The sequence below is a fragment of the Motacilla alba genome, chromosome 3 (assembly GCF_015832195.1).
Source record: "Motacilla alba alba isolate MOTALB_02 chromosome 3, Motacilla_alba_V1.0_pri, whole genome shotgun sequence".
In the NCBI taxonomy this organism is placed as follows: Eukaryota; Metazoa; Chordata; class Aves; order Passeriformes; family Motacillidae; genus Motacilla; species Motacilla alba.
The window spans coordinates 89,544,060-89,569,740 of NC_052018.1; the positions used below are offsets into that span (position 1 = coordinate 89,544,060).

The 25,681-nt window shown below is 36.0% G+C and overlaps 1 protein-coding gene across 5 annotated transcripts in view; it reads right to left on the reverse strand.

The window, feature by feature from the left end:
* MTA3 (metastasis associated 1 family member 3) overlaps positions 1-25,681 on the reverse strand; it is a 138,050-nt gene that overhangs the window by 53,083 nt on the left and 59,286 nt on the right. For all 5 annotated transcript variants that reach the window (XM_038131060.1, XM_038131059.1, XM_038131058.1 and 2 more), the window contains exons 8-14: positions 20,376-20,475; positions 15,373-15,561; positions 10,118-10,192; positions 5,067-5,125; positions 2,398-2,522; positions 1,371-1,522; positions 165-387 (exon numbers count right to left, since the gene is read on the reverse strand). In XM_038131060.1, coding sequence (XP_037986988.1) covers positions 165-387; positions 1,371-1,522; positions 2,398-2,522; positions 5,067-5,125; positions 10,118-10,192; positions 15,373-15,561; positions 20,376-20,475 — 923 coding nt within the window. The remainder of the gene's footprint in view (positions 1-164; positions 388-1,370; positions 1,523-2,397; positions 2,523-5,066; positions 5,126-10,117; positions 10,193-15,372; positions 15,562-20,375; positions 20,476-25,681) is intronic.

A 25,681-nucleotide genomic window follows, 5' to 3' on the forward strand; every position in this document is an offset into this window, starting at 1 on the left:
TATCCAATGTGTCGGCAATATGCTGGACAAATGAAAAAAAAAAAAAAAATGAAAAGCAAAAGCGTATAGACAAGAAATGTTTATTGAAAAAGAAAATAAAATTAAAAGACAAAAATGGGTGGGAAGCACAGCACACAGAACTAAGAATTAAAAAAACATCTTACATTCTGCCTTAATGGCAGCACAGTTAATAGGGACAAAGGGACGTCGTGCTGCCTGCCGCAGCCGGAGGGTATTTTTGCAGACCTGACGGGCCAGTTTTGTCCAACAGGTGGTGTGCAGAAAGAAAGCCTGCCGAGTTTTCACTGCCGACTTGGGACTGCCCGTGTTACGCACCGGGGTGCCCTGCGTGGCCTGCCGGGACAGGTGAGTTCGGACATGCGACTCCTGCGGGAGGGAACACGGAGAGCATAACACACACATCTGAGTCACAGCACCCAAACATCCCCAAAAGTCAAAATAGCCTTGGAAAAGGATTCAGAACATTCACAGAAAAAGAGAGACTATTTAGTTATAACATTAAAATCTACAGAGGGCACTGAGAACAGGTCACCAGATGATAGTACAGGAATAAAACTGCAAAATATTCTTTTTCTTTTTTGCCTTTACTAGAGCAAGAATATGACAATAATAATGCAGGTAAGATCTCTGTAATGATTCCACAGAAAGAGAACATGGATTGTGGATATGTGTGTGCATGCAAAGAAATGTGACTTAAACTAGTTGAGGTATAATTAGGTTTCCACTGTTAGAACATTATTTTAATGCTGTGTTCAAAAACCATCAACCATTTTGACTTTTTTTTCTTCAACCTATGTTAGCTCTAATCAGGAAGCATCAGACAAAATCACAAGGTCCAAAATTTGCTTAAGCAAAAAGCACATAATGTCTGTAAAAGTCAGACACTACAGGGGGAAAAAAGAAGTCTTTCTACTCTTGCCATTAATCTGATGTAGAACTCACAGGAACATGTGAATAACATGTCTAAGCACTTTACAAAAAACAGGTCTGTGCAAGAAGCCACAGAGCAGACAACTCTATTGAAAATGGATATATAATGCCATCCTAAATAAGATATTGTATAGCAGATTTAACATTTCAGGGATAACACACCATTTGACAGACAAAATGACATTTGTACACCAAAAATGCAGAAAGCATATGCTTGTTTATACAAGAGGATGTCAAATAAAGATATGGCAAGGCCTGAGCACTGTACAGTTCTACCTAACACAGAAAAAGGATTAATAAACTGAGTTTTGTAATACCAAAGTTGAATACATACATAAAAACCATTCCATTAAATAATCAAATCACAGCAGTCTTGTGAAAGCACCATGTTTTAGAAAAGTTTGTCTACACAATCCTACCTCTGTAGGTTGGCTGGAAGACAGCTTATCTTCATCTGTCTGTGTGGGCATTTTCAGGCCACCATATTTCTTCCAATAAATCCAGCAAGATGCACACAACCTACATTGCATATTAGGAGGGCCCCAAGAATACCATTGGTGAGACTGCGGAGCTAAGGAGGAGAAAGCAGCACAGGTGAACTGGTGCATGCTACATTCACTACAATCAATCCAAATGCTGTAATAGATTACTATCTACAGCCGTAACATATGGCAATAGCAAAGCATTGTAAGGATAAATATTTAATACATTTGACACATAAAGTAGGAAATTTAATTGTTTGTTGCTTCATTTTTTTACAAAACCACCAGAGAGGTGAACTCCAAATGGAAATTTGGAAATGCTTCTAAAATGAACTTCAAACCAGGGACTTTGTATTTCTGAGATTTTCTCCCAGAGGACTACCAGGAAAAAAAACCAAACAACAAACCCACCATTTCTAATCTCACCCTGGAAGACAGGCTAATTGATTTGGATTTTATATCTGCTCTCACATAACCTCTGTTGAGGCCTGCTATTCCAAGAAGTCCAACAAAAATTATCAGAAACACACAACATACTAGAAAGAAACAGTAGTCCTCCCCATGTTCCCCAACAACAACAGAGAGGGAAAAACACTCCAAAAACACTCATTCAAAAATCATTCAAAGAAAAAAAACAAACTCAAAAACCATGCAGCCCTAAAGACAAACCAAAAATAAATTTGAATCTAGCTTTGTGAAGGTAAAGGAATAATAGATCAATGACACCATATTATATTACTTAAACTTTCTGTGCTTTATAGATTGTTTAAAAATGAATCATAAAGAAATTTGAATACTTTAATTAATATATTGAAGTCAGCTCTAATTTTAAAGATATTTCTGCCATAAGAGCAAATGCGAATTATCCTCTGTCACATCCTGAAAAAAGTACATACCTTTTTTTTCTAACAGCACATATTGATTCACCCAAACTCTTGAGTAATTAAAAAACATATTTACTTACTATAGCAGCTTTCACAAGCCCGACCTATTACTGTGGCTTGTGCTTGGTAAGAAGCTCCCATTGCTCCGTTGACTGCAGCAGGTTTCCCATTGTTGCTGGATATTTGATTGGGATTTGGTTTATTGCTTTAAATAATTTGTTTTAAAAGTTGGGAAAAAAAAAAAAAAGGTGGTTTTATTAACTGGTTAGTCAACATGAAGACAAACAATTTAATTCCGGAATTCTGATGTGTGCTGACAACATCTATAAAATCTTCTCTAAACAGCAAGAGTAATTTTTGTACTCCTCTATTACTTTCAGCATTGTCAGACACTTGCGATGTTAAGAGCTGCTCTGACACTCCAAATTTGCAGCTTTTACTGTGCTCACATGGTCTAAGCTACTTGGCAAGCTCATAAAATACCAACTCTCAGGGGTCAAAGCATTAACAAAAGTCTGACACAGCATGGAATTTCAGAAGGTGGTTCAAGTCAACAGATAAGGTTTACAAGTTGAGGATGGACTTGGAGTGAAGTATAACAAGAGGAGCAACAGTGCCTGTAATACTGTTTGACCCAGGAAAAGGTCAAACAGCCTCCTGTCTGAAGAAGTACACATAGTAACACACGTCTTATAACCACAGCAAAACTCACCCATATATCAGGCTGCTCTGTCTCAGTTCTCTTCTAAATTACTTCCTCTCTGAGAAGGCTAACTAACTGTTTTTTGGATATTTGTTTGGCTTTTTAATATTATTGTACTATATCATTCTCATAATTATTGTAACTTCTCATACTTCAGTGAAGTAGGACTTTACAGGTCAATACATTCGGAGAGTGTTAACATAACTCCTCACTAGATTAAGTGCAATATTTCCAGAGTTTCAACTTTGTGAGTCTTAATTACCCTCAATACAATGCAAGGCTGGATACATTAATTCCTAAGATAATTACTTGTCATTTTAGGTAGCATAAAATATATTCAAGAAAAGTTAAAATGACAATTGAAGAAACCTTTGCTGTATCAAGTCTCTATTTCAAATGCCAGTAAGTCTGTCTCCTGCCTTTTCCTTTTTCACTGTATCAGCAAGAGACAATTTTACAATTTCCACATATTCTTTATCCTGGGCTCAAGGTACAGGAGAGGAGCTTGAAAGACAATTAAGTCTTCCACATTATGATCTGTTGCTTAGTTACCTTTCAGAAATGCCATGAATTGAAAGGGACTCTCTGGAATTAAGGACAGAACCTTGCAATTACAGGAAATACCTAATGATCAAGTTCAAAAAGGTACTCGGCTCTGAGAATCAATTCTACTCAGATTTCAAATGCAATAAATGAGTCTTGAAGCAGAGCACTTAGCAATCCCATGACCACCACAGATATTAAAGCCTTGAGAAGTCCTACCATCCTCCTACTGCTGACTAGGGATTTTGTCTTGAAATGGAGGCAAAAGACAGGCAGTAAGATAAAAACACAAAAATCCCACCTTTTGAATCACATTTTGTCATCCAATACAGCTGGTCCCTACTGTGAACTTTTTGAAAATCGTATTTGTCCACATGGACCATGGAAATTAAACTGAAAAAGCATAATGCAAAGACTGAGCACCTTATGGTTTTGCTAAAGCAGCCATTCATCTAAGAAGGTTAGGGAACACTCATACTAGAGTTTTTAGCTTTGTTTAAACAGTGTGACTTATTAGAGATGTGAGCTTCAAAACTCACAAAATTTGTTCCGAAATAAGATTAAAATAAATTTAACAGTCTGCTGCTTTCATTGTTACATCTGTTTAAGAGAGAAAAGCCAGTATGAAATATGGAAATGAAACTCTATTGTATGTAATTTATAAAAGCCATCAAAATCTTTGTGAAGTACTTCCTTTGTTATTACATTCTTCTGTTATACAAACACTCACAACAATGGGAAGTTCATATATAAGTAAACTGAATATACCCACAGAAAGCTTAGAAAAAAGTTATTTGGAATCCTTTCTCTTGTCATAATATTGAGGAAATTATGAATATGTAGGAGGGATTTTATCTTTTTCCTACAAGCCACATGTTAACAGAAGCAGATATAGCATCCAGTTTAAATGTAAAATAAATACAGATCAAAAACCCCTCAGAAGAAAACAAGATTGCATTAATAGCACGTGGTCAAAGATAGAAGATCTGGAGCTGTGCGCTACCTTTAATTTAGAACCAGAACATCTCTTGTGTCTAGATGAAGAACAGATTTTATCAACCAGATAAAACTGTAATGGGAAATTATCTGATTTTATTTTATATAACTACATTAACAACTGCTTCTACTTTGAAATATCGCATGTACGCAAATATGAAGTGTTGTGCTACGGGGATTTGGAAGAGATTGTTGTGGAAAAACTGCTTTTTGAATTAATAGGCTCTTTTTGCATGTGAACAGACCACAGGTAGCACTTGATCAGCCTTTGTGAAACTTGTTATTCCACACAAAAAGACTGCAGGTCAAAAACAAAGATCAGTAAAGTAAGAAGGTTTCACTTAAAACAAGAGTTACTGGCATTTTTGCATTACATCTCTGCATGTAATAAATTCTGAAAGTAACCATTAGAGAGATGACTAGGAAAATACCATGCGTGTAACTGCATGTTACTGTTTCAATTTTACCTGTATATTATTCAAAAAATGAGTTTGTTGTTATACTCACTAGGTGGGGATGTATACTTGTTTCAATTTACTTTCTGCTTCAGCTGCTTTCAGACGTTTCTAGATGAAAAATTAACACATTAAAATATTTTATTACATTAAGGTATGACATTTCATAAAACTGCACACAATACCTCTTTAAATTATTTCTATTTGTGATTTCAGAAGAGCTTCCAAAACAAGCATAGAACTCTACACAATGAAAATAATGAAAAACAAGCTCTCAATTTTTAGCATTAGTTTGAAATCATGATACACTGTCCTTCCCAGTGAAACTCACAGGCTTCACATATGACAACAAAACTGTAAAAATGACAATGGCAGGTTACATAAATCACATGTATATAAACATGTATGACATCGTGGCTACCCCTCATTGCAGAATTAAGTAGAAACTAAATGAATGAAATTGTGTTCCTCATCAGTGACGTAACAAAACTCCTTGGCTGCTCAGTCCAGACTGAGGCTGAACTTTTATAACACAGTACTAGGAACAATAAAGTCCAATGAGTCTTAGAAATAATTAAACACTTACTAACATTAAATGCCATCAAAACTGTGGCTCAGGAACATCACAGTAACAGGACAGCTATACTACTGTCAAGATAGCCTGTGAATTTACTAAATCATTACTTTCTTCATACTTGTAACAAACTCAAACCATTTCGCATTTCTATAATGTTGAGAAGTTTTAGTAATTGCCATATATTATACAAGTAGCTAAGACAACAGTTTTTTCAGCAGTGACACAAGAAATACAGAGTTCAGGTGTCCGAACAGGTTTTCCAAAACATTTGTATGTAAAAGATGAAGAAAAAGCATTATTTCCCTGCACTTTCTGTACTCAAGACATGACTTCTGTTCACTTGAGAGAAAAAAAAGGAAAAGCAAGAGAGAAAATAATTTGAATCATGGTCAATTTCATTACAGTGGATAAAAAAAGGGAGGGGTCACATTCATAGCCAGCAATAAATCAGTACTACCTGTCTTTATCAGGTGATTAAAATTCAGTCCTTCATTTCACCTGCAATTGCCACTTCTCCTCTCTGCTGTACTGTTATTTTTTGATATCCAACTTTTGCAAGGTTTATAATCCAGGAAACTATTTCCCACCTTGAGAAAACTATCATTAGATGACTATGCTCTGAGAGTCCCTTGCCTGAGCCATGAGGTGAGTTACAGGGTAATTTAGCTTTACTGGCCCAGCAGTCTGACTAAACCTCCTGGTATAAACTGCTGTTCTTCTCCATTTCATTAAGTTGCCTCTGTATTGTCCATTTATAAAACTCTGACTTATAAAATTGCATCTTTAAGGAGTAATGTGTAACAAATAGACTTCTAATCAGTCCATGCCACCATTAATTAATTCCTGTGCAATGAGAGCTCTTTTCCATTTATCTCCAAAACAGCTTTTTGCTGTTCACAGATGCCCAGTTGTTTGGAGCTACAGAAGTGAATCCCACTGACACTGTTGGTACAGTAGCAATCTTTCCCTAGTGCCAGACTTGGAAACACTGCTTTACCCTCAGAAGGCCCATAGAAAAATGCAAACAGGTCTGCTCTGCCTGCTTGAGTCAGTTTTTCCAAGAGCAAGGAGAAAAAAACAGCAGCAGCACCGTGCTCCAAGTCTCACAAACTGGTAGTTTTTAATCTGAGAACATTTCACAGCCCCAACAGAGGAGCTCCCAGTGGTGAACTCCCTCTGCTTAACAGCAGGACACAGGTTTTCCACAACTGTCTCTCGTTCCTTTTCATATTATATCCAACAATATAGAACTTGTTTGCAGCCTGACAGAAGCATGTGAAACTGCCAGGCAACGGGTTACCACACATTCCTCAGAGCTTCCTAACAAACTGGTCCATTCTACAAAAATGAGTAAATCTCACTGCACACCTACCGCAAGCAAAAGAGAAAATACAATAAAGGGCAAAAAAGGATGAAAGTAGCCTTGAAGCACTGTCAGAATTTAAAGGCATGTGTAGGAAGCTGTATTAAGCCTGATGGCAGTGTCAATGAGAAGTGACTATATAGACATTGATTAAATTTTAGCAAACTTTTAGTACTGGCATAGGGGTTGTAAGGAATGCAATTTAACAATTGCTTTTCTCCTTTATTTACTAAAGGGAATGATATACTGTCTTCTAAAAAAACAAACCATGCAATGGCATTTCAGTATAAGCTATATTTTTATACATTAAAACAATGGCTAACATTGGTCTCTAAAAGCAACAGAACATGTCTCAGCTTGAATTCTCACTGATACACCAACTTGTAAGTACCGAGAGAGAGGAAAGAATGCAGAAAGAAAACCACCAATAGTTGCAGTTTCTGAGATTAAACCTCTGTCTGTTGAAATCTAGAGACAGAACTGGTAAAAGCTGGAGGCTGAAACTGAAAATATTTAGACAAGAAACAAAGCACCAGTTTGTAACAAATCCCTGGAGCAATGTAATAAATTACTGGAGCAATGTAACAAAAAGAGCTTTACCTGGAAAAAAATTTACATCTTAATTTATATCTTAAACAGTATTTCAAACAGGTCTTACAGACTGCATTGCAGGGGAGGTCAGACTATACCAATCCAGTTTTTCACAGGGTCTAATGCTAGCATTGAAAATAATTGTTTGTGGGTTTTAAGAACTTTCGTTAAGAATATCAACTTACAAATATCCCAAGAACTGAACACTTCCCTAAATTAGTACTCTTTTAAACAGTGGAAATAAATAAATGAGAGGTAAATGTAATATATTTTTGCAGAAGAGCAATTTAGCTACCATTAAATGTGTTCACTCTTTTTCTCTTACGAAATCTCAATAAAGTCTTTTCCCATTGAATCGGACTCTCAAGAAGAACACCACAAATAAGTTTTCATTCAGTAGAATCAATCAATCACACCTGGCCTTCCTCAAACACTGTCTATAACAGTGGTCATGAGAAGTGCCCTATCACCAGGTATGATGACTCAAGGCTGAATTAGTTTTGCTAGACAAATTCAAAGAACTTTAACATATCTTCCTTTGGTTTGACTTGAAAGGAAGATGTTGCCAAAGCAAGGTGCCACTGCCATTAAATGACCATATTCATAACCTAGCAAGAATAACATTTAGCAAAAATTATGATAAAGAAACCTTTCTTATGCCTGACACAACACATCCCATTCACACGAAGAAATAAAGATAATTAAAAGCAATTTTTCATATTAAATCACACCAATCTAGAATGCAGAGATGGTATTTTAAGATCCGAGTATGTGCACTGACCTTTTTTATCTTCCCATTCCCACAGTCTCTCCCACCCCTCAAGCATGAGATTTAGAGAAGAATGACTCCGAAATTTCCACTTTATTACTGAATACATTTTCTCCCTGAACTACATTCAATGATCACTGCTTGTTCTTTTTGGGAAAAAAAACCCCTACAGATATTGTTCTGATTGAACTGTATCAATTTTTACCATTCAAAAAAAAAAACTAAATAAGGGCATGATGAAGTTCTGATCCCTTCTTAGGAAGGATTATAGAAATGTTAACCAGGATAAAAATTAGGCATTTGGCCTACACTGGTTTTATTACTGATGATCACATACGTGACCCTGAAAGAACATGTCTAAAGAATTCCATCCAGAGTGTATTGCCATGGTCTGAGTAGGATGCTGGAAGTTTATTTAGTTACAAGTAAAACACAGGCATTAACCAGAGCATTCAAGTTGCAGGTAACCATAAAGCCTACGTGATTTTCCTGTAAAAACCTTAATCCTATGAAAGGATATGCAATCTTAACACATACACTTTGATTGTTGCAGCAATAGAACCATAAAGAGCTCTAGAGAACTACGAAAGGAATCTTAAGTCTTTCATCAACTACTCCAGAGCAAGTATTTCAGAAAAAAGCCACATTTTTATCTGATTCTTAAAGATAATCTGTTGCTCAGCCATTAACAGCTGACAAGATGCACAGCAAATCTCTGTTGATAGCACCTTCCTAGGACAAAAATCAACACAAAAAAAAAAGAGGTTTAAAGTGAAAGGAATGGTGACAAACCCAGAAAAACATACCTTTATAGGGAACATATTATATTCTATTTATATTATCCATAGAAATAAAATGTCCTAGTGATACTCCAAGACTCTACCATGCAGTAAAACACCTTTCCCTTACTTTCCATGCCCTAACAAGATGATGTTAAAACAATTTCAAATAAACCAGAACAACCTGAAGTAATCATCCCTCTGATACATTTAATTTGAAATAAGTCCAAAAATCCACCTAACAGTACAGCTGTAGTTATTACAGCATAAAAATTATTTTCAATACACTGTCCATAACATCACCATCAATTATGTGGCAAATAAAGGAGCAACTAGCTTAAACATTAAATAAGAAATTAAAATGGAGCCTTTTAAAGCATTTTATGGTCTAAACCAAGAAGTAAATATATAAAAAGTACAGTATATAAAAAGCATCAACTTTGACATCTTGTCTAAACCTGCTAAAAATATCCTAGTATTGGCACCCAATATAATCTTAACATGGTTTGCTCCAGAGCAACCCAAGCAGTCGAACATTCAATCAGAAGGATGAACAAACCTACTGTGTGCAGAATGGTTTCAATTTTGAAATGCCAGTAATGCCAAAGTAATGCTTTGTCCAGAAGTACCAATTAAAGGTTCATAACACCAGCAACCACTGTAACACAATGTATTTTTGTGGTTCCTTCAGTCCCATGGCAGAGCTTCCCAGCCTAAAGCATCTGCTCTGCAGCCCATTTCTGTCTGATCCCCTACTGAAGGAGGAGCCAGGAATCCCACTGCTTCAAACCAGCATAGAATACAAATAGGTTAAAAAGCTCTTCACAGCTATGGGATGTACAGCAGGCACCAGAGGATTTGACAATGCAGTCTGTAACACCACTGGTCCATACCCCAAGATATTACCTTAGGCCTCCCATCATGTATCTTTTCAAGAACACAAACAGATTTTTATGGTTTAACAAGATCACTTTTTCTAAAGAATGTCTCACACTGGTTCATTCTGAAATAGTCATTGAATTACCTGCTGTACATATCTGTCAGTGGTTTTCCACATGTAGTAATACTCAATGATGCTAGTCAGCGACTTCCAAGGGAGCTGAAAAATAATGGTTACAAGTTAAAGTGGTTCCAAGAAATTGCAATGTCCACTTCTTATTAAACACATGTTAAAATCAAATAAAGTTGAGACAAATACTAAAAGCTGAATGTGTTAAATAACTGCATTAGAATCCATATGCAAACAAACACATATTGCAATTAATAATACACAACCTTTCCTTACAGTTCACAAGTATGCACAATTATGGTATCACACATCCAAATCTAAATGTAATTTATTCTGTTTAAGCCATGTAGTTAAACAAAATGATCAAAACAGAATGCAGACTTCCATCAGGAAACACAGAAGGTAATCTCTCTTTTATAAAGTGTGTCCATTGGAGAATAACGTTAGGACTAAAAGAAATCATCTTGACAAGACTGTGCTCGAGTCTCATGATAATTTTACTCTTAAAAAATACAAAGGATACCATACATAGCTCAGATTTTTCATGTCCCATAACAACTCAGCTGCTCATGCATTACCACTAGTTTTGCATAAACTCCCACATGCTCTCAACAATTATCAAGAAACAAAAGGATGCAAGGGACAAATGTTACCCTGAGCAACATGAGTGATACTGACAATAAATATTTCACAAAAATCTCTGTACAAACAAGGTACCTTTGATAATGAAAATTATTTTGGGTGCCCACGTTCATCAGTAAAATAAAAATGAAGTGTAGGGGAGAAAATTAGGCAATCATTTTTAATTATCACCAAATAATCTATTTAACTCCACAAGGTCTTTCTATAATTTAAATTAGGATGTCTCATCCAAAATTTATGAGATTTTTCTTCATAACTTGGAAACGTTACTAATTTGTGTGTTATATTTTCTAGAGACATGCATTAATGCAAATATTATCTGCTTTCTAGAAACGAGGATGATGTTTAGGAGGTTCCAGAAAATGCAGGTGTGGAAGCTAAACTTTCCAACCTTACTGACCCCACTAGGCAGCTTTCTGCATGTTTTAAGCCAAAAAAGAGTTTCCTGCACCTTTAGTTAAATTCCTAAAACACCAGCGGAACACCTTCTCAAACTACCTCTCCCTGCATGCAGGAGCTCACTGGTTTTTCAAGCTGCTTGATTCAGATTCAGTCAGAAGTGTTCCACAGTGTGTGAATCCCTGAGCATTTACATTTGATCCAAAAGCAGCAGTGTATGAAATGCTTATGCTGATGTCTCAACAGTAACACAATTCAGGCTCCAAAAATCCTTTTGCTTTCTCATGTAAATTATGCCTTGAGAGAAATCTTCCCTCAAAAAGGCCAGTGACAAGATGTGTTTGGTGTGAGGTGACAGATAGAATGATTCTCAGTCTTCAGGTCCACATTACCCCTGGCATCCAGGTGAAATGCTGTCACCCCAACTACCTGCCATTGACAATTAGTACATTTTAGCATATCCATACTTATTTTCCTTTCTGCATATTTATTAGTATGTTCATGCTACAAATGTTTGCCATTTCCCTAGAAAATACTTTAATCTGTTTTAACTATGGCTGTGACACCAGTATGTTTATTTACTCACTAGGCATCTACAAATAAAGGAAGGCAATTAAGATGGTTGGACCAAATAACTGTAATCCTTTTATACTTTGATTCAAAACTTGGAAAAGCTGTTTGCAAGACTGAGTATGGATAACCTGTATTCCATTTACCTATGCACCTAATGCTCTGAACTGCCAGTGAAGCTGTGAACACAATAGATTAATACATTGTCATTACCAAATTCCATTCCTGAAAGAAGTCAATATGCTCATCTGCACAACATTTTTGAAGGAGAAAATTAGCAAAAGCTATCAGCTTTACAAAAACAGAGAAAGGGGCGTTTTAGCCTGGCGTTTAGCACTCCAGGCTAAAAATAGACCAATCAAATCAGATCAGCAAGAAAAATTTAGGATTATAAAGCATCCTAAAAAGATGGTAACATGGCAATTTTAAGGCATGTTTTCACAATTTTCTAAAGCTGGAAAGCAGTTGCTCCTGCTTTCTATAAACAATCCCTATTCTTGATTACCAAGGCCTTTCCTGCCATATCTAAGATGCAATAGTTATAGATTTGTGAAACTGTTGATAATGAAAAATTAGGAATTAACAAGTATAATAACATCTTTGTCTTACTGTTAGGAAAATAGTTACATTTGGAGAACATAGAATATACATTCTTTTTCCATTCTACTACTCTGGGATGTGAAATAATTCAAGCACATCAAGTAAATTCAATTAGCTTGTAAGGTTTAGCCTGATTAGGATTCACACAGAGTCTTAAAGATAGAAAAACCGCTCCTACAAGAGTCAATGAGTCAACAGTTGATGAAAATTATTATTCAAAAGCTAAATTGGTAACTTGATTCCAATTGAGCATCTCCTATCTATGAAAAAATGTAAAGACCTTTACACCATTTAACTTGTAACAATCTTGTTTACTAACATTTAGTGTAGCTTAATACATTTTGTAGCTTAATACTTGAGCTGCACATTGAACATCAAACAGTGGCAGTTCCCAGTAACTGCTGGAAAAGTAAACGCATCTGCCCTTTACAGAACTGTCGTGTAAGGGCTGCAATTGCAGCAGCTGTGCCTTGCAAATCTGGGCCGACACAGAAAAGGCAATTCCTGTGGGATGTAATGACTCAGGCAGGTACTACATCACCCTTCTGCTTCCGCAGACTGCTGCCAGCCCCTTTCTGCCATGCAATAGAACTTTCTTGCCTGTCCTGTGGCACCACTGCATGACTGCTGAGGTTGGAGTTTAATCTCAGGCACTACAGATTTAATTTTATCATTACATCCCACGTGGAGACCCAAACAAATTCGCACATACACTATCAGCTCATTATCTTTTTTGCCCTTGCTCTTACAACACATCTAAGAGTACTTAGATACTTAGCGGAAGACAACTTAACAATGGCTTGCCACTGGAGAGAGAGAGGATAACAGATGAAAGTACTATTGAGAAAATCACTGCTGACATGCTACATAGTTATACCTACCTCACCTTGCAGAAACTTTTCACATTTCCGTGATCTAAATCTCAAAGAACTATTTTCAATGATTACTTAAAAAGCAAATGTGTGTTTTCAAATCCCTGCACTTTTAGATTGCTACATAGGAAGTGAGAACACATACATTTTACACTAGAGAAATTAAGAAATCCCAAGACTACACAATGACTAACATAATTGAAAGATTTCAAATTACATAGAATTAAATAAAGACCGTGCACTCGTATAAATTGAGACATAAAATAGATGTTCTTCTAAGGATGTTTTTAAAATGACACTTTTCCAAAGATTAAAAAAAAAAAGTGACTAAGAATAGATAATATCCCTGTTCTAACTAAAATAAGCTATAATTAATTAGTGCCCCACATCCATTTGTGCTGCACTCTGACTCATGGTTAAGGTGCCCTCAGTAGGCTATGCAATGCTATCACCAGATCTGTGCGTGTCTCCTGCTTTGGGAGGAGACCAGGGCAAAAGAGCTGCATTTTGGGAAGGAAGATTTAGTGAAAGAGCAAGGGTATCAGGACAAAATTTTATCAGGGTATCCAAGAAAAAATTTTAACATTGTAAACAGCTTTTAGTAAAGTCATTCAAATATCTAGCATTGGAATATTACAAATGCAGAAGCAATTCTTGCGACATGTTACCACACTGAATCACTTTAATGCAGTAGTAGGTAACACAGAAATTATACAGAAAATAAAAATGCCACATAAATACCAGAGACAAGCCTTCTGTATGCTTGTAAAGAAATTATGTTAGGACCCAACTTGTAAACAGCCAATAAAATACGTTATATGCTTAAGGCATATTCAAAAGCCAAATATTATATATTAGGAACCATTTAATTAGAATACATAGCTCCTGAACTATTATACACTTACAAATGAGACCCATTCGTCTGTATAAGAAATAATAAGGAATGTAGTTTACCTTAAGATTTCTGTTCTAAAATATCTATAAATATTGTTTTTTCAATAATATTTTCTTGAACTTAAAAGAGCTGTTTCAGCCATGATGCAAATTTCAACCTTATGTCATCAATGTAATGAACATTTTCTCCCTTAAGAATCTCAAAATTAAGCATGCAGATGTAATACACCTATTAAAATGTCAGTTCCTTAGAAAAACAATAGCCTTCACTTCCCACCTTCATTCAATTACCTGTTCCATTTCAAATCTGTGAAAATGAAGGAAAGACAGCTCATTGCCAAGCCTCCTCCCACTGTCCTGTAAGGACTTCTCTCTTGTAAGGACTTCTACATTTACCATATAGTACCTTTTTCCCCCCTCACAAAAACTATTAATAAACTTCTGCAAAGAAAACTTTACCATCTGAATTCTCAGAGTCATGCAGAATGAGATGAATGTGAAAATGTTTCAATCAACTTCAGTCTTAAATAATGGAATTTGGTTCAAATCTTAACTTTTTCATGAAGCCTGACTTGAACATGGTACAACAGAAAAAATATTTTTCCTTGAAAGGAAAAAGCTCTCCATAAAATGTGAAAAAAATTGCAGCAAATTACTAGCAATTCTAGCAATCAGTGTTAGAATCCATTTAATTTCATTACTCTGCATTAGAATTAGCAAATTAAAGGTTTACTGCCCTATAGTCTGATACTTCAGCACAAAAATGATTGTAGTTAGAAAATATTGGAAAACATTTCTTTTCCTTTTCAGAACTGCCAAAACATTTAATATGTCAAAACAACTCCCTGTAGTACATTTTAAAACCTATCTGAATACAAATTTCTCTCTGCTAATTATAGTAGGAAACCCCAGCTTTCCAAAAACACCCAGGGGAGTCAGCCACGTAGCTGCTAATGAATTCCACTGGAAATTGTGGAAACATTCTGCAAGTTCCTGGACCTTTTTCAGATGCTTGTAAGATCCTTGTAAAAATCCTTATTGGAAAGTCTCAGCATGAGACATCCTACCTGATATTAAACCACTAAAAAGATTATCTTCTGTCACTATCTTTCCAAACAACAGCATTGAACAAGAAAGCATACTGACTTTCAGCCAGATAAAATGTATATGTTAATTACATGTATCAGCTACACAGATTTCTACCCTAGCTAAACCTTCCAAACCTACAGAAAGCAGCTATGCTGAACCACGGCAAAACACAGCTACAGGAAAGGGCACTACTTTCATACTTACAAAGTCTTGTCGGATGTCATTGAAGTCCTTGCCATACTTTTCCAAAGCCTCTTCAAATAAACTAGCTTCTGATGCTGACCACTCTTCCATTTCATCTCTACACAAGACAGGCCCTCCCAGTGGCACCAGAACACCGATGGCACTGCTCAGATCATAGTTGTGTTTATGCAGTGTGTCCATTGCGTGAAACTGGCAGGGACAAGGAGAGAATAAAGTGTTTAAATGGACACCGCTCCATCTCAGTTAATGAAAATTCAAAGCAATATAAACCAAGCAAGGAGCCTCAATTAATGCTAAATTTAGAATCTATCTTGATACCGTAGTTTTCTGCTGTGGAATATGAAGAAAATAAATGGTTTATTACTTAATCTGGGAAAGGAAATACCTTGATAAAATGTTTACCAAAAATGACATTAGTTTATTAGTTCCTGAAAATTACTAGCAAACATTTCTAAAGAAACTCTTGTTGGTAGAAACTGGTTCCAAGAAACCCAATAAAGACAGTGGCATATATTGACTGTGGGGCCATTTTCAATTAACAGAAGCTCTAAATAATAACTAAACAGCTGCTCAGACATCTATGAGCTCAATATTCTCATTGCTGGAGAAGGAAGACATTTATTGTTTTCATTATCATCACGCAGAAAGAGCAGCAAGATTTTTGTCCCTTGCTAAACACTGTTATCACAGACCGGTAAATAAGATTTCTTTGGTTGATTCTCTTTCTGTTATAAAAGGGAAAACCAGAAAACAAATTAGAACAATCTTCCCACTGTAGGTAACACTGAATGCTCCCATTGCTAACCAATTATGGGGAATATAAAAAGTAAACAAATCCGACCGTCGGGAAAATGAGCAGCACACAAGAAGCATTTCTGACTCAGTGTCCCAAAAGACCCCATCAGCACAATCCAATTGGCTGTGCTGAAGGAGGTATACGAGCTGTAAGTGTGATAATGTCTGTTGCAAGCCAAAGAAGGCTAGTCTGTGACTCTCTATCAGTCTCCTTCCAATGTGTCCCACCACAGCGCCGAGCTCCAAGCCTAGCACGCTAACTGTCACAAGACCACAAACTCAGCTATGACAAAACATTGAAAGGAGGGAGCACTCCTGCAATATGTCAGTACAGCAACTCCAGCTGAGCTTCTGCATACAAATCTACTGCAAATAATAGCTTTTTCTTGGTTTTTGCCATCTTCTATCAATGACTATTATCTTTCTCCAGTGTTTACTCTAAGTCTTTGAGTGCTATGAAGCACAAGATTATGGAACTGTTTTGTCTGCAAGAAGCAATATCACTATTATCCTGCAATGCAACATTTTACTTATGGTTCAATCAAATTCACCAGCCTGGAGAAAAGCCATTGTTAAAACCAAGTATTCTAAATAGGAAAGTATGTAACAAAATGCCTAAAATCCATCAGCTTCATATTAGAGACTGTACATTGAAATCACTGATTGTTTACCATTCAGGCAATGAGTAAACTGGGTCTAAAGATTTAACTCTTACAGTAGATGTGCTACCGAGGTTTAAATCTTTGTTTAAATTGCAGCCATCATAAAAAAGCAGTACACACAGGGCATCTTCCAAGAAGCTGCTGAATCCAGATCTATTCACTGATACCAACTTTCATAAAAATGACAACACAAGTGAATACATTGGAATCTTGCTCTTGCTTTACGTTCATTTTTCATCTATAATAAACACCTGACTCCATAACGCTTTTTTTGGTATTACTAAAGAAAAGATTCATACTGAACTCTGTGGATAAGCACTGCCTTCACTGAGCTGTCCTGTGACAGAAGACCACTGACAAGTTCTTTGATAACAGCTCTGCCTTCTACACGTTTGTCAGCCCTGACCTGCATCAAATTTCCACACTGCAATGCAAATTGTGGTAGCAAAAGCATGAGAAGCCTGAAGGCATTAGTAGAGGCTGAGAGAAAAAGTCCTGGAATATCTTCTTTTTTGGAATATCTGCTTTACCTGAAGAAGCAGGAGGCTGGGAGACATTGCCCCTCCCAAACAGGAGCCTGAAGGACAGAGAAAGAGCCACCCTTCCCAAAAAACTCTTGCCCAGAGCATGCTGTCCAGCACAGACAGGGGGGCACATCAGAGGGAAAGCATTAGCCATGCAGCTAAGAGGCAACTTCAAGTCCAAATATAAGCAGGTAGAGGAAGAAACTTTCCACCAAAAGCACAGAAAGGGCTGCATGGAGCTGGAAGAAACGGCGTGAGAGGGCAACCAGTCGCACAACACAGCTCCCAAACCACTCTGCCATTCCAGAGTGATCTGCCTCCTACAAAGCACTCAAACTGGAAACCGAGTGTGGATTCTCCAATCCTACTTTAAGTGTGTTTACATTAGGAGCCACATATATGGAAGTCTAATAAAAATCATTAAAAAGACACCATCCAAAATGCAAAGGAAAAGACTGCTCATACTTTTCATGTTGAAGAGACATCCAATTTCAGATTTAGGTCCCTAGAGTAAACTCTTCTGAACAAACCTACCAGAAGGGGTGATGCCATCAGTCTGCTTTGTTTTAAATGGCTCTCATGGTCATTATAAGCACTAAGAAATATTTAGGAATTTGAAATAGAAGATCTTCCAAGTCTCTTTCTCTTCTTAGAGATCAATTTTCACTATAAAATAAAACACTGCCTTTGAGAAGGCCAGAAATGCAAGTTTCAGTTGGTTGTCTCACAAGTCTTTACCACTGTAAGAGAAGCACATTATCATCTAAGAAGGTAAACACACATTGTTTCACATCTTCTGTAGGGTTTTCTAAAAGAAGGGGGTTTCCTATCTTGTCTCATTACCACCCCTATGTTTTCAAAATAAAGGAGCCCGAAAGCAGTCTCTCAGTTGTTATTCATCTGCAAGAAATGTGTACATCAACCCTGAACTTATCTATGTTCATCATCTAGGCTTTTTTTTTTTTTTAATATCAGTCTGTTTACAGCTATCTCTGATTAAAACTAAATAGGATTAAAACTTAATAAGGAATACTGGAAAGCCACAGGTGTGGCATACAGAAATCCCATTAATATCACCTCAGGTGCAAGGGTTATCTGCCTTGCATTAAAAAGATAGATGGTATAATTTTCTTAGTGCTATACACCTCTATGCAAAGTATAAATGAGACACACCACAAGTTCTGCAAATGTCTCTACTAACTTTAACTGCTGCTGAAAATATGCTCCCAATTAACATGGAAATGTCTGAAAAAGTAACTATTATAATGACAAATATGTCTTTTCTTAATTTAGAAGGAAGTACGTTGCCAAAAAGCTAAAAAGTAGGGTTTTAAAAAGCTGAGGGGGTAGGAAAATGAGAAGAGACAGACACAATAATTAAGCCTAGGGTGGCTCCTTTGATGCCTCATTATAAGAGATGCCTTTCATTAAGTGTAATGGAACTTAATGGATCCTTTGCAATGGAGAAACATTAACATGGCACTCAAACAAAGTATCCCTTTATTAGCAGCATTGCACATGTACTTTCAAATGAGAAACTGCCATAAGGATAAATCCACTCTATTAAATAGTGAATACAGGATGCAAATAAAGAAGGGATATGCAATATGTGAAATTTATTAGAAATTCCTAATCCAACAAAATATTAATAAAATGAAAAATGTTAAAGAGCTATTTTGATGAACAAAATTAAGTATTTAATGTGAATAGAATTGTGCTGGTAAAAGTCATATTAGCAACTGTGAAACAGAAAATTAATTTTGAGTATTACTGAAAACATTACATTTTGTCCCTGCCTTTATGATGCTATCATAGTCCAGACTAAATCAGTTTGCTGTTCAATAGCCTTTAAATATACTGCAAAAGTGTACTTAAAAAAATTAAATATTCTTCTCATCGTAATAAAAAGTTATTCTGAAATACAAGAATTTTCCCACTGAATCAGACCAATCACGCATTTAACTAAGCATAGTGTGTCTTACAGTAGTACCAAGGAATATTAGCTAAAATATTCAGGTAAGTCTAATCACAGTCTGAAGTCAATTCCCATTTCATTGACCAGCATCTACAAAGCTTCAGAATGAGGACATTTAGAAGGTACACCTTTCCCTGTTCTCCTCAGTACTAATTCATGGCCTATATGGCTACATAATTTTTCTAACCTTTTTTTAGCCTGCTGGTACTGCCCATTCCCACAAAATTTTGTGCAACTGAATTCTAGGGACTCTCTATTCACTTTATAAGGCAGTGCCTTAGCTATTTTGAAGGAATCTGTTTTATTGAGTTTCCTCTAATTCTAATACTCCAGTATCTGGTAAATAGCAGGTCTTCTCTAGTCTAAACTATGTGACAATGTTTAGGCACAAAAATACTGAAAATAATGAAACAAGGGTTGATTTTTTTGGGAATCTAAGTCAAACTTGATTGTCTGAACATATTTTTGGTCTCACATAGTGTTCCTGACATACTTTATTTACTGTAGCATACCTTCTCATCTCAGCTAGTATGATTATACAGGAACAAACCTGCAATCAATGTATTTTTCACTTTCTCTAAAAGATGCAGGTGCTTACATTAACAGTGAGCAGCATACTAAGAAAACATAGTAGGAATATGCTAATTGAAATGATCTTAAAAAATATGCTTACAATAACAGATTGCTTATCCATTGGAAAATATGATGACATATACATCCAGCAAGTACAAACTATTATCCGCACAATTTTCAGTCAGCTTTATCACCACATACTTTAAATGACACTGCCCTGAATTAATCCCTATACAATGTGTATTATCCATTCTGCTGTGGGTGATCCACAACTAAAGCCAAGTGTTGCACTGTGTGATTACAAGGGCAGCACTGAGAAGCTTAAAGAAAACACACAGGATTTTCTAACACACACATGCACACACCTTGCTTGCAGGTATCTAAAGACAACAGGTGGAAAATGGGGACTTGGAGTACCAAATAGTGTTGAATTCGTGGATATACAAGTTGTAGGATGTTTAAGAAGCCACCTACCAGTGTGATGTCTCGGGAAGCAGCAGCTGCACTCATGTGTAAACTGGGTTGCCTGACAGAACTACTGCAGTCCAAGGCTCGAGCAAATGTGCCAACCGCACTGCAACAGAGGAGCAGGAGCAACAGTAAATACACAGAAAGATGTGATCTCAAATATCAGACTGTGCCATATCTATAAAAGTGTCCTTTTACACATGGAAGTCACATACTGTTACTGTAAAGTTTTTAGATCTTTGCTAACAAAGAACAACTTGATAAAGACAAATCACTAAACGCTGCAGCAAAAACTCTGACCTTCTGCCCCCAAAAGTAATGATGTACATATAAGAACAGCAGCTCAGAAACAAAAGATACTCAGAGAATTCTCATGTAACAACCTCTTAATGTATGGAATTTTCAATTAATTATGAAGTCAAAGGTTCTCCACAGTTTGAGGTTTAGAATCAGGACTATTATTTCTAAAATTCCAATGCTATAATAGTGCTTAAAAACTATAATTCAAATTTAAAAGGGGGTTCACCGTGTCCCCGTGAGGAAATCAAAAATGTTTTATTCACTTCAGTAGTACATGTCTTCTACTCCCATCTTCTACCTTTCATGGCAGTGAGCCAAAAAAAAGCATATTAGCTTTGTCTAAGGTACTCCCAAAATTCCTGGTGTTGTCACTGGTTTCAAACAAGGATGAAATAAATGGATCTCTCAAACTACTTAATTAAAGCATTCCATTATTGAAATGGACATATTTTTTCCAAAAAATTTTTTTTCCCACAACAGAAACAAAAACTGTAAACAGTTTTGGAGAGGGGTAAATATTTCTTGGAAGTACATCTATGTATCATGCACAGTGAAGGAAAAGATGCATAGAGAATTTGACTGGGCCCAGCCTACCACACAGGAAATGAGCAAAGATGCAGTAACACAAAATATTATCAATAAACAGATCAGAAGCTTCTCCATTATACTGGATTTGTATAATGATTCTTGCAGTGCATTCAGAAAAAAACTATTTGTTGAGGTTATGACATAACTGCTTCCAAATGCAAAGACCCAGTTACAGATGTGCAGTGCAATCCTCTGGCATAGGGACTCAAGCCTCACTCAGCAACTACACCCCACACAACTTACAAGTGCAGAATTATACCAATGGTGAAAGTCACTGACAAATAAACACACTTTGCTGTATCCTAGAAATCTGATATTTAACAGTAAAACAATGTGCACCAAGACTTTAACTCACTGAAGTTATAAATGATCACGGAGGAACTGATAAAAAAGTACATTACTGCAATTTTATATTGAATCTCAAAAAATTTATTACTGAATGCATGTTTCAGTACTTGCAGCCACAGTCTTACAAGTCAAGATTTATCAGCAGTGATTCAGACCCCTGATATTAACTGCTTTTCTAAAGGCAGTGGAATAAATAAATGATATTCAAATGTTTTTCCACAACCTTTGCTCCCTCTTTGTGGAGATGGCACATATGAGGTGAGAAAACACACACACATTCTATTTTTTTTCCCCAAAGTTTGGCAGTAGATAAAACAGTATTTGTCCACAAATCGTTCCCAAGAGTAAGGCTCTATTATGAACACATTTCCTGATAGTCTGTCAACCCCTTTCAACATGCTGGCATTAATAAGGGCTGTAGCTAAGCAGTCTTTCCTGTGATCCTTCTGTCCCTACTGCTCAAACCAGTGAATGTGACATGACTGCATTTGCCTTCTGCTCCTACCTGCTAGTTTATCTTGCGTTTGCATAATTAAAATTATTTTCTTTTGACCACATTCCTAAAATAAAGTCTAAATGCGCTATGAACACTACAAAGAATGGTCTCACAGTCACTCTCTGGCGGGTCAAACTTTTGAGGCTGACTTCAGAGCCCAAGAGTATTTTGTTGCTTAGAATGTAAAGTCAAAATTAAGAGACAATATAAACACTATAAATAATAATAAATAATAAATATAATAAATAAATTACAATAAATATAAATAACAATAGTATTATATTTATTAATAATAATTCTGAATAAGTGATAGAGAAGTAAGAACTGATGCACCAGTGGACATTGCTTCCAGTGCTGCTGAGTAGGAGAAGATTGCAACTGTCAGAAGAAGGCTGTGTGGGATTTTGGAGTACGTGAGTGCAAAACAAATTAATAATAAATAAAACACGCAAAGACAAAAAACAAGAACAATAAAATAAAATGATAAATACAGTATCAAACATAATAGAACAAATATGATAATAATAAGAAGAACAAAACAAATAAGTACTACATTAAAAAATGCAGGCAGTGTACCATTTGGGGTGTCAATAGTGACAGGACGGGGGTGTGGATGGTACAGGACACAAACTGCGGGGTCTGGAGGTGTGAGGTGTGTGCATGTCTGTGGCTCTCTCGAACTCATACTAACTTCTAGTTCTCTTTCCCGTAGAAATTTGTGACAAACAGGGAATTTCCAACTAAGTGTAGACATTCTAGAGCAATAGGCTGTTAAATAGTAACTAGGTTCAAAACTAAATAATGATATACAGTGTTTTATATAATCTAGCTATGCAATTCACATTCAAATTCAATAATAATTTTAAAAATCACTAAAATACCTTATTTTTATAATTTTAAATTTAAAATACAGATATGAGGCATATATTGATGCAAAGGTCAAAATCTATGTTTGTCACTTTTCCTTGCATGATTTTTTTCTAATTCCACCATTCAATTGTTTTAGAAAAGGAACAAAATAAATAACTAAACAATGCCATTTCCAGAAGACACAGTATTGTCTTCATCTACCTAAAATAAAACTCAGTATTAAGCCAACACAAGCTAAATAGTCACACCCTAACCACTCACTTTTCTTAACAAACTTTCAATAATAATGTCTTGTTGAGCTTGTACAATTCAAAGAATAATTGTAAATAGTTAACTGAAATTATATTTAATTCAATAATAACGATAATAAACTGACAACCCAAAAATCTGTGCTCAGCAAGCTACTTATGATATGAATTATTCAATGTGTAATTAAAATATTTGAACTTCAAACAGAAACCAACACTCCCTGCGTTTTCCAAAATAAGCTAAAGCCAAAAGTCACACAGACAGTGAGTTACTCAGGTGGCAGAGAGATGGACAAGACAAACAATTGGTATTATCAGCAGGGAGATCACTCTCTGCATAGCCTGCATCAGCAAGCAGCTGTAAGAGCTGTAAGAGCTTCAAGGGTTAGACCAAATGATCCAGTGTTACTTTAATTTGGTTTTCCTTGGTTTAATTATCTTAAAGAGCAGAACCAAGAAGATTTATAACAGATTGCAAATGACAACCATACAAACAAAACAAATGGATACAGTCCAGTGCCAGGATCTAAGATTACGGAATAAATCCACAAATTCATCAAAACTCAACAAGGTCTATGTCCAAAAAAACTAGAGAGATCGCTGCAGTTGCTATGCATGCGCACCCTAAATTTAAGCAAAATTTAAGATTAGATTTTGAACACAGAAAATGCATTGCTCCAAACTACTTATAGCTCAAGTCTAAGACATTAAAGGAAATAATTGTTCAAATTTTTGCATAAGATTAAATAATAGTAGTCAAAGAAATTAAGAAGCAGCAAACACAAGAGACTGTCCTAACAAGCTTCCAAACATTTGGCAGCTCATCAGTAAGTGGTTCTGAAAAGGGCTATTATTTACCAAAGAAATGTGGAACCACTGCAATTCTACATCAGGATAAAAAACCTCTGCTTCTTCCAATAAGAACAGCAGTCCAGCATCAAATCAGATCCAGAAAGTTCTGGATGCAGGCAAGTAACTCTCAATTTCCTTCTACCTTGCAGTCTTGAAAATCCAGCTGAGAGATACATCCTTCTCAATCTGAGGATGTTTATTTCAAAACTGTTCACTTTTTTTTAACACTGCTCGTCTGTTTCACAAATAGTGGGTATACTCTGGACAAAGCTGTTGGAAGTAAGCCATATCTGTGCATACATGAATCTGCAAATCCACAATTCTCCACAGATACTTGCAAACTAATGAGTGAGACCTACGCCTCACCTCTGAGCTAATATTTTTGAGGAAAACAATTAAGTGATCTTTGGTGGTTTTCTACATATAGAAAAAGGAAACCTTTTGTATTCCTCGTCTTTACTCCAATGTTCCTCTTCACACTAAATTTGAAACAGTCCTAAAAAATGACCTCTTAGACTGGTCTGGACTTAAAAACCAGCAAATTAGTATCTGAGTGCTCTTTAAGAGAATTTCATAACACTTAAAATATTGGAAAGAAGGACAAAAACACCATCTTCAGTGAAGACACACGCAAGCAACAACACAGTAATTTAAAACTGAAAATACACGAGATTTTTACTACTCAGTTCTGCAAAGTCTGACCTGCAGAATATAATATATTCAAAATAAAATGATGCTGTCAAAAAAGATGTTTTCTTTGCATTTCTAAGCAACTGCTTGTACAGTGCTATGCTTCATTATTATCACTTCAGGTATTTACAGCACAAAACGAGATGGCATGATAAACATGAAAAGTCACCTGCCAGTATTCTTTTGCTGAAACACTCTCAAAGTTAGAGTAAGTGTGGCATGATATACAGATGTATGATACGACCATACATTTCATGGCTATATGAATAGAAATGAAACATATGTGAAATCTTTCTTATTCAACAGAAATAGAATCCGATAGATAAAAGTAGTTTAATTCACAGGATGTTATTTAAGGCATCATCTCTATGCCATCCCGCAATTTCACAGTCACAGAGGAGGAGATGTACAGCCCCTTAAAAGCAGGTCTATGAAAAGCCTGCTATGGAAATTTATTCTTTATACTGAAATAGACCAAAGGTCATAAAAAAAAAAATACAAAAAGAAATTCAGCTCCAAGTCTGAATTAGCTCTTTTCAAATGAATTTGGGTCAAGAAGTACAGTAATGCAAAACATATAAAGGAATAAAGATATACTAGCCAGGCATGACAGACAGGCAGAAACACAGAATTTTTGATGCGCCTGGTAAACTCGATGTGAACATATTTTTCCTTTTTACTGCCAAACCATCTGCCTACCATTAGATGCTGTAATTCACCTTGCTAGCAAACACCCACTTTTGTGAGCACAGCATTGGCATCAAGATTTTTCACCATTTTTGCTGCATAATTTTATGTTGCAATTCTGCCATTAAATTTAATTACCTCTTTAATGAACTTCAATTCCTTTTACTTCTCAGCACCTCCAGAGAATCCAGAAGCATTGTAATACTGAAGACTGCAAACCAATATCTTTTATG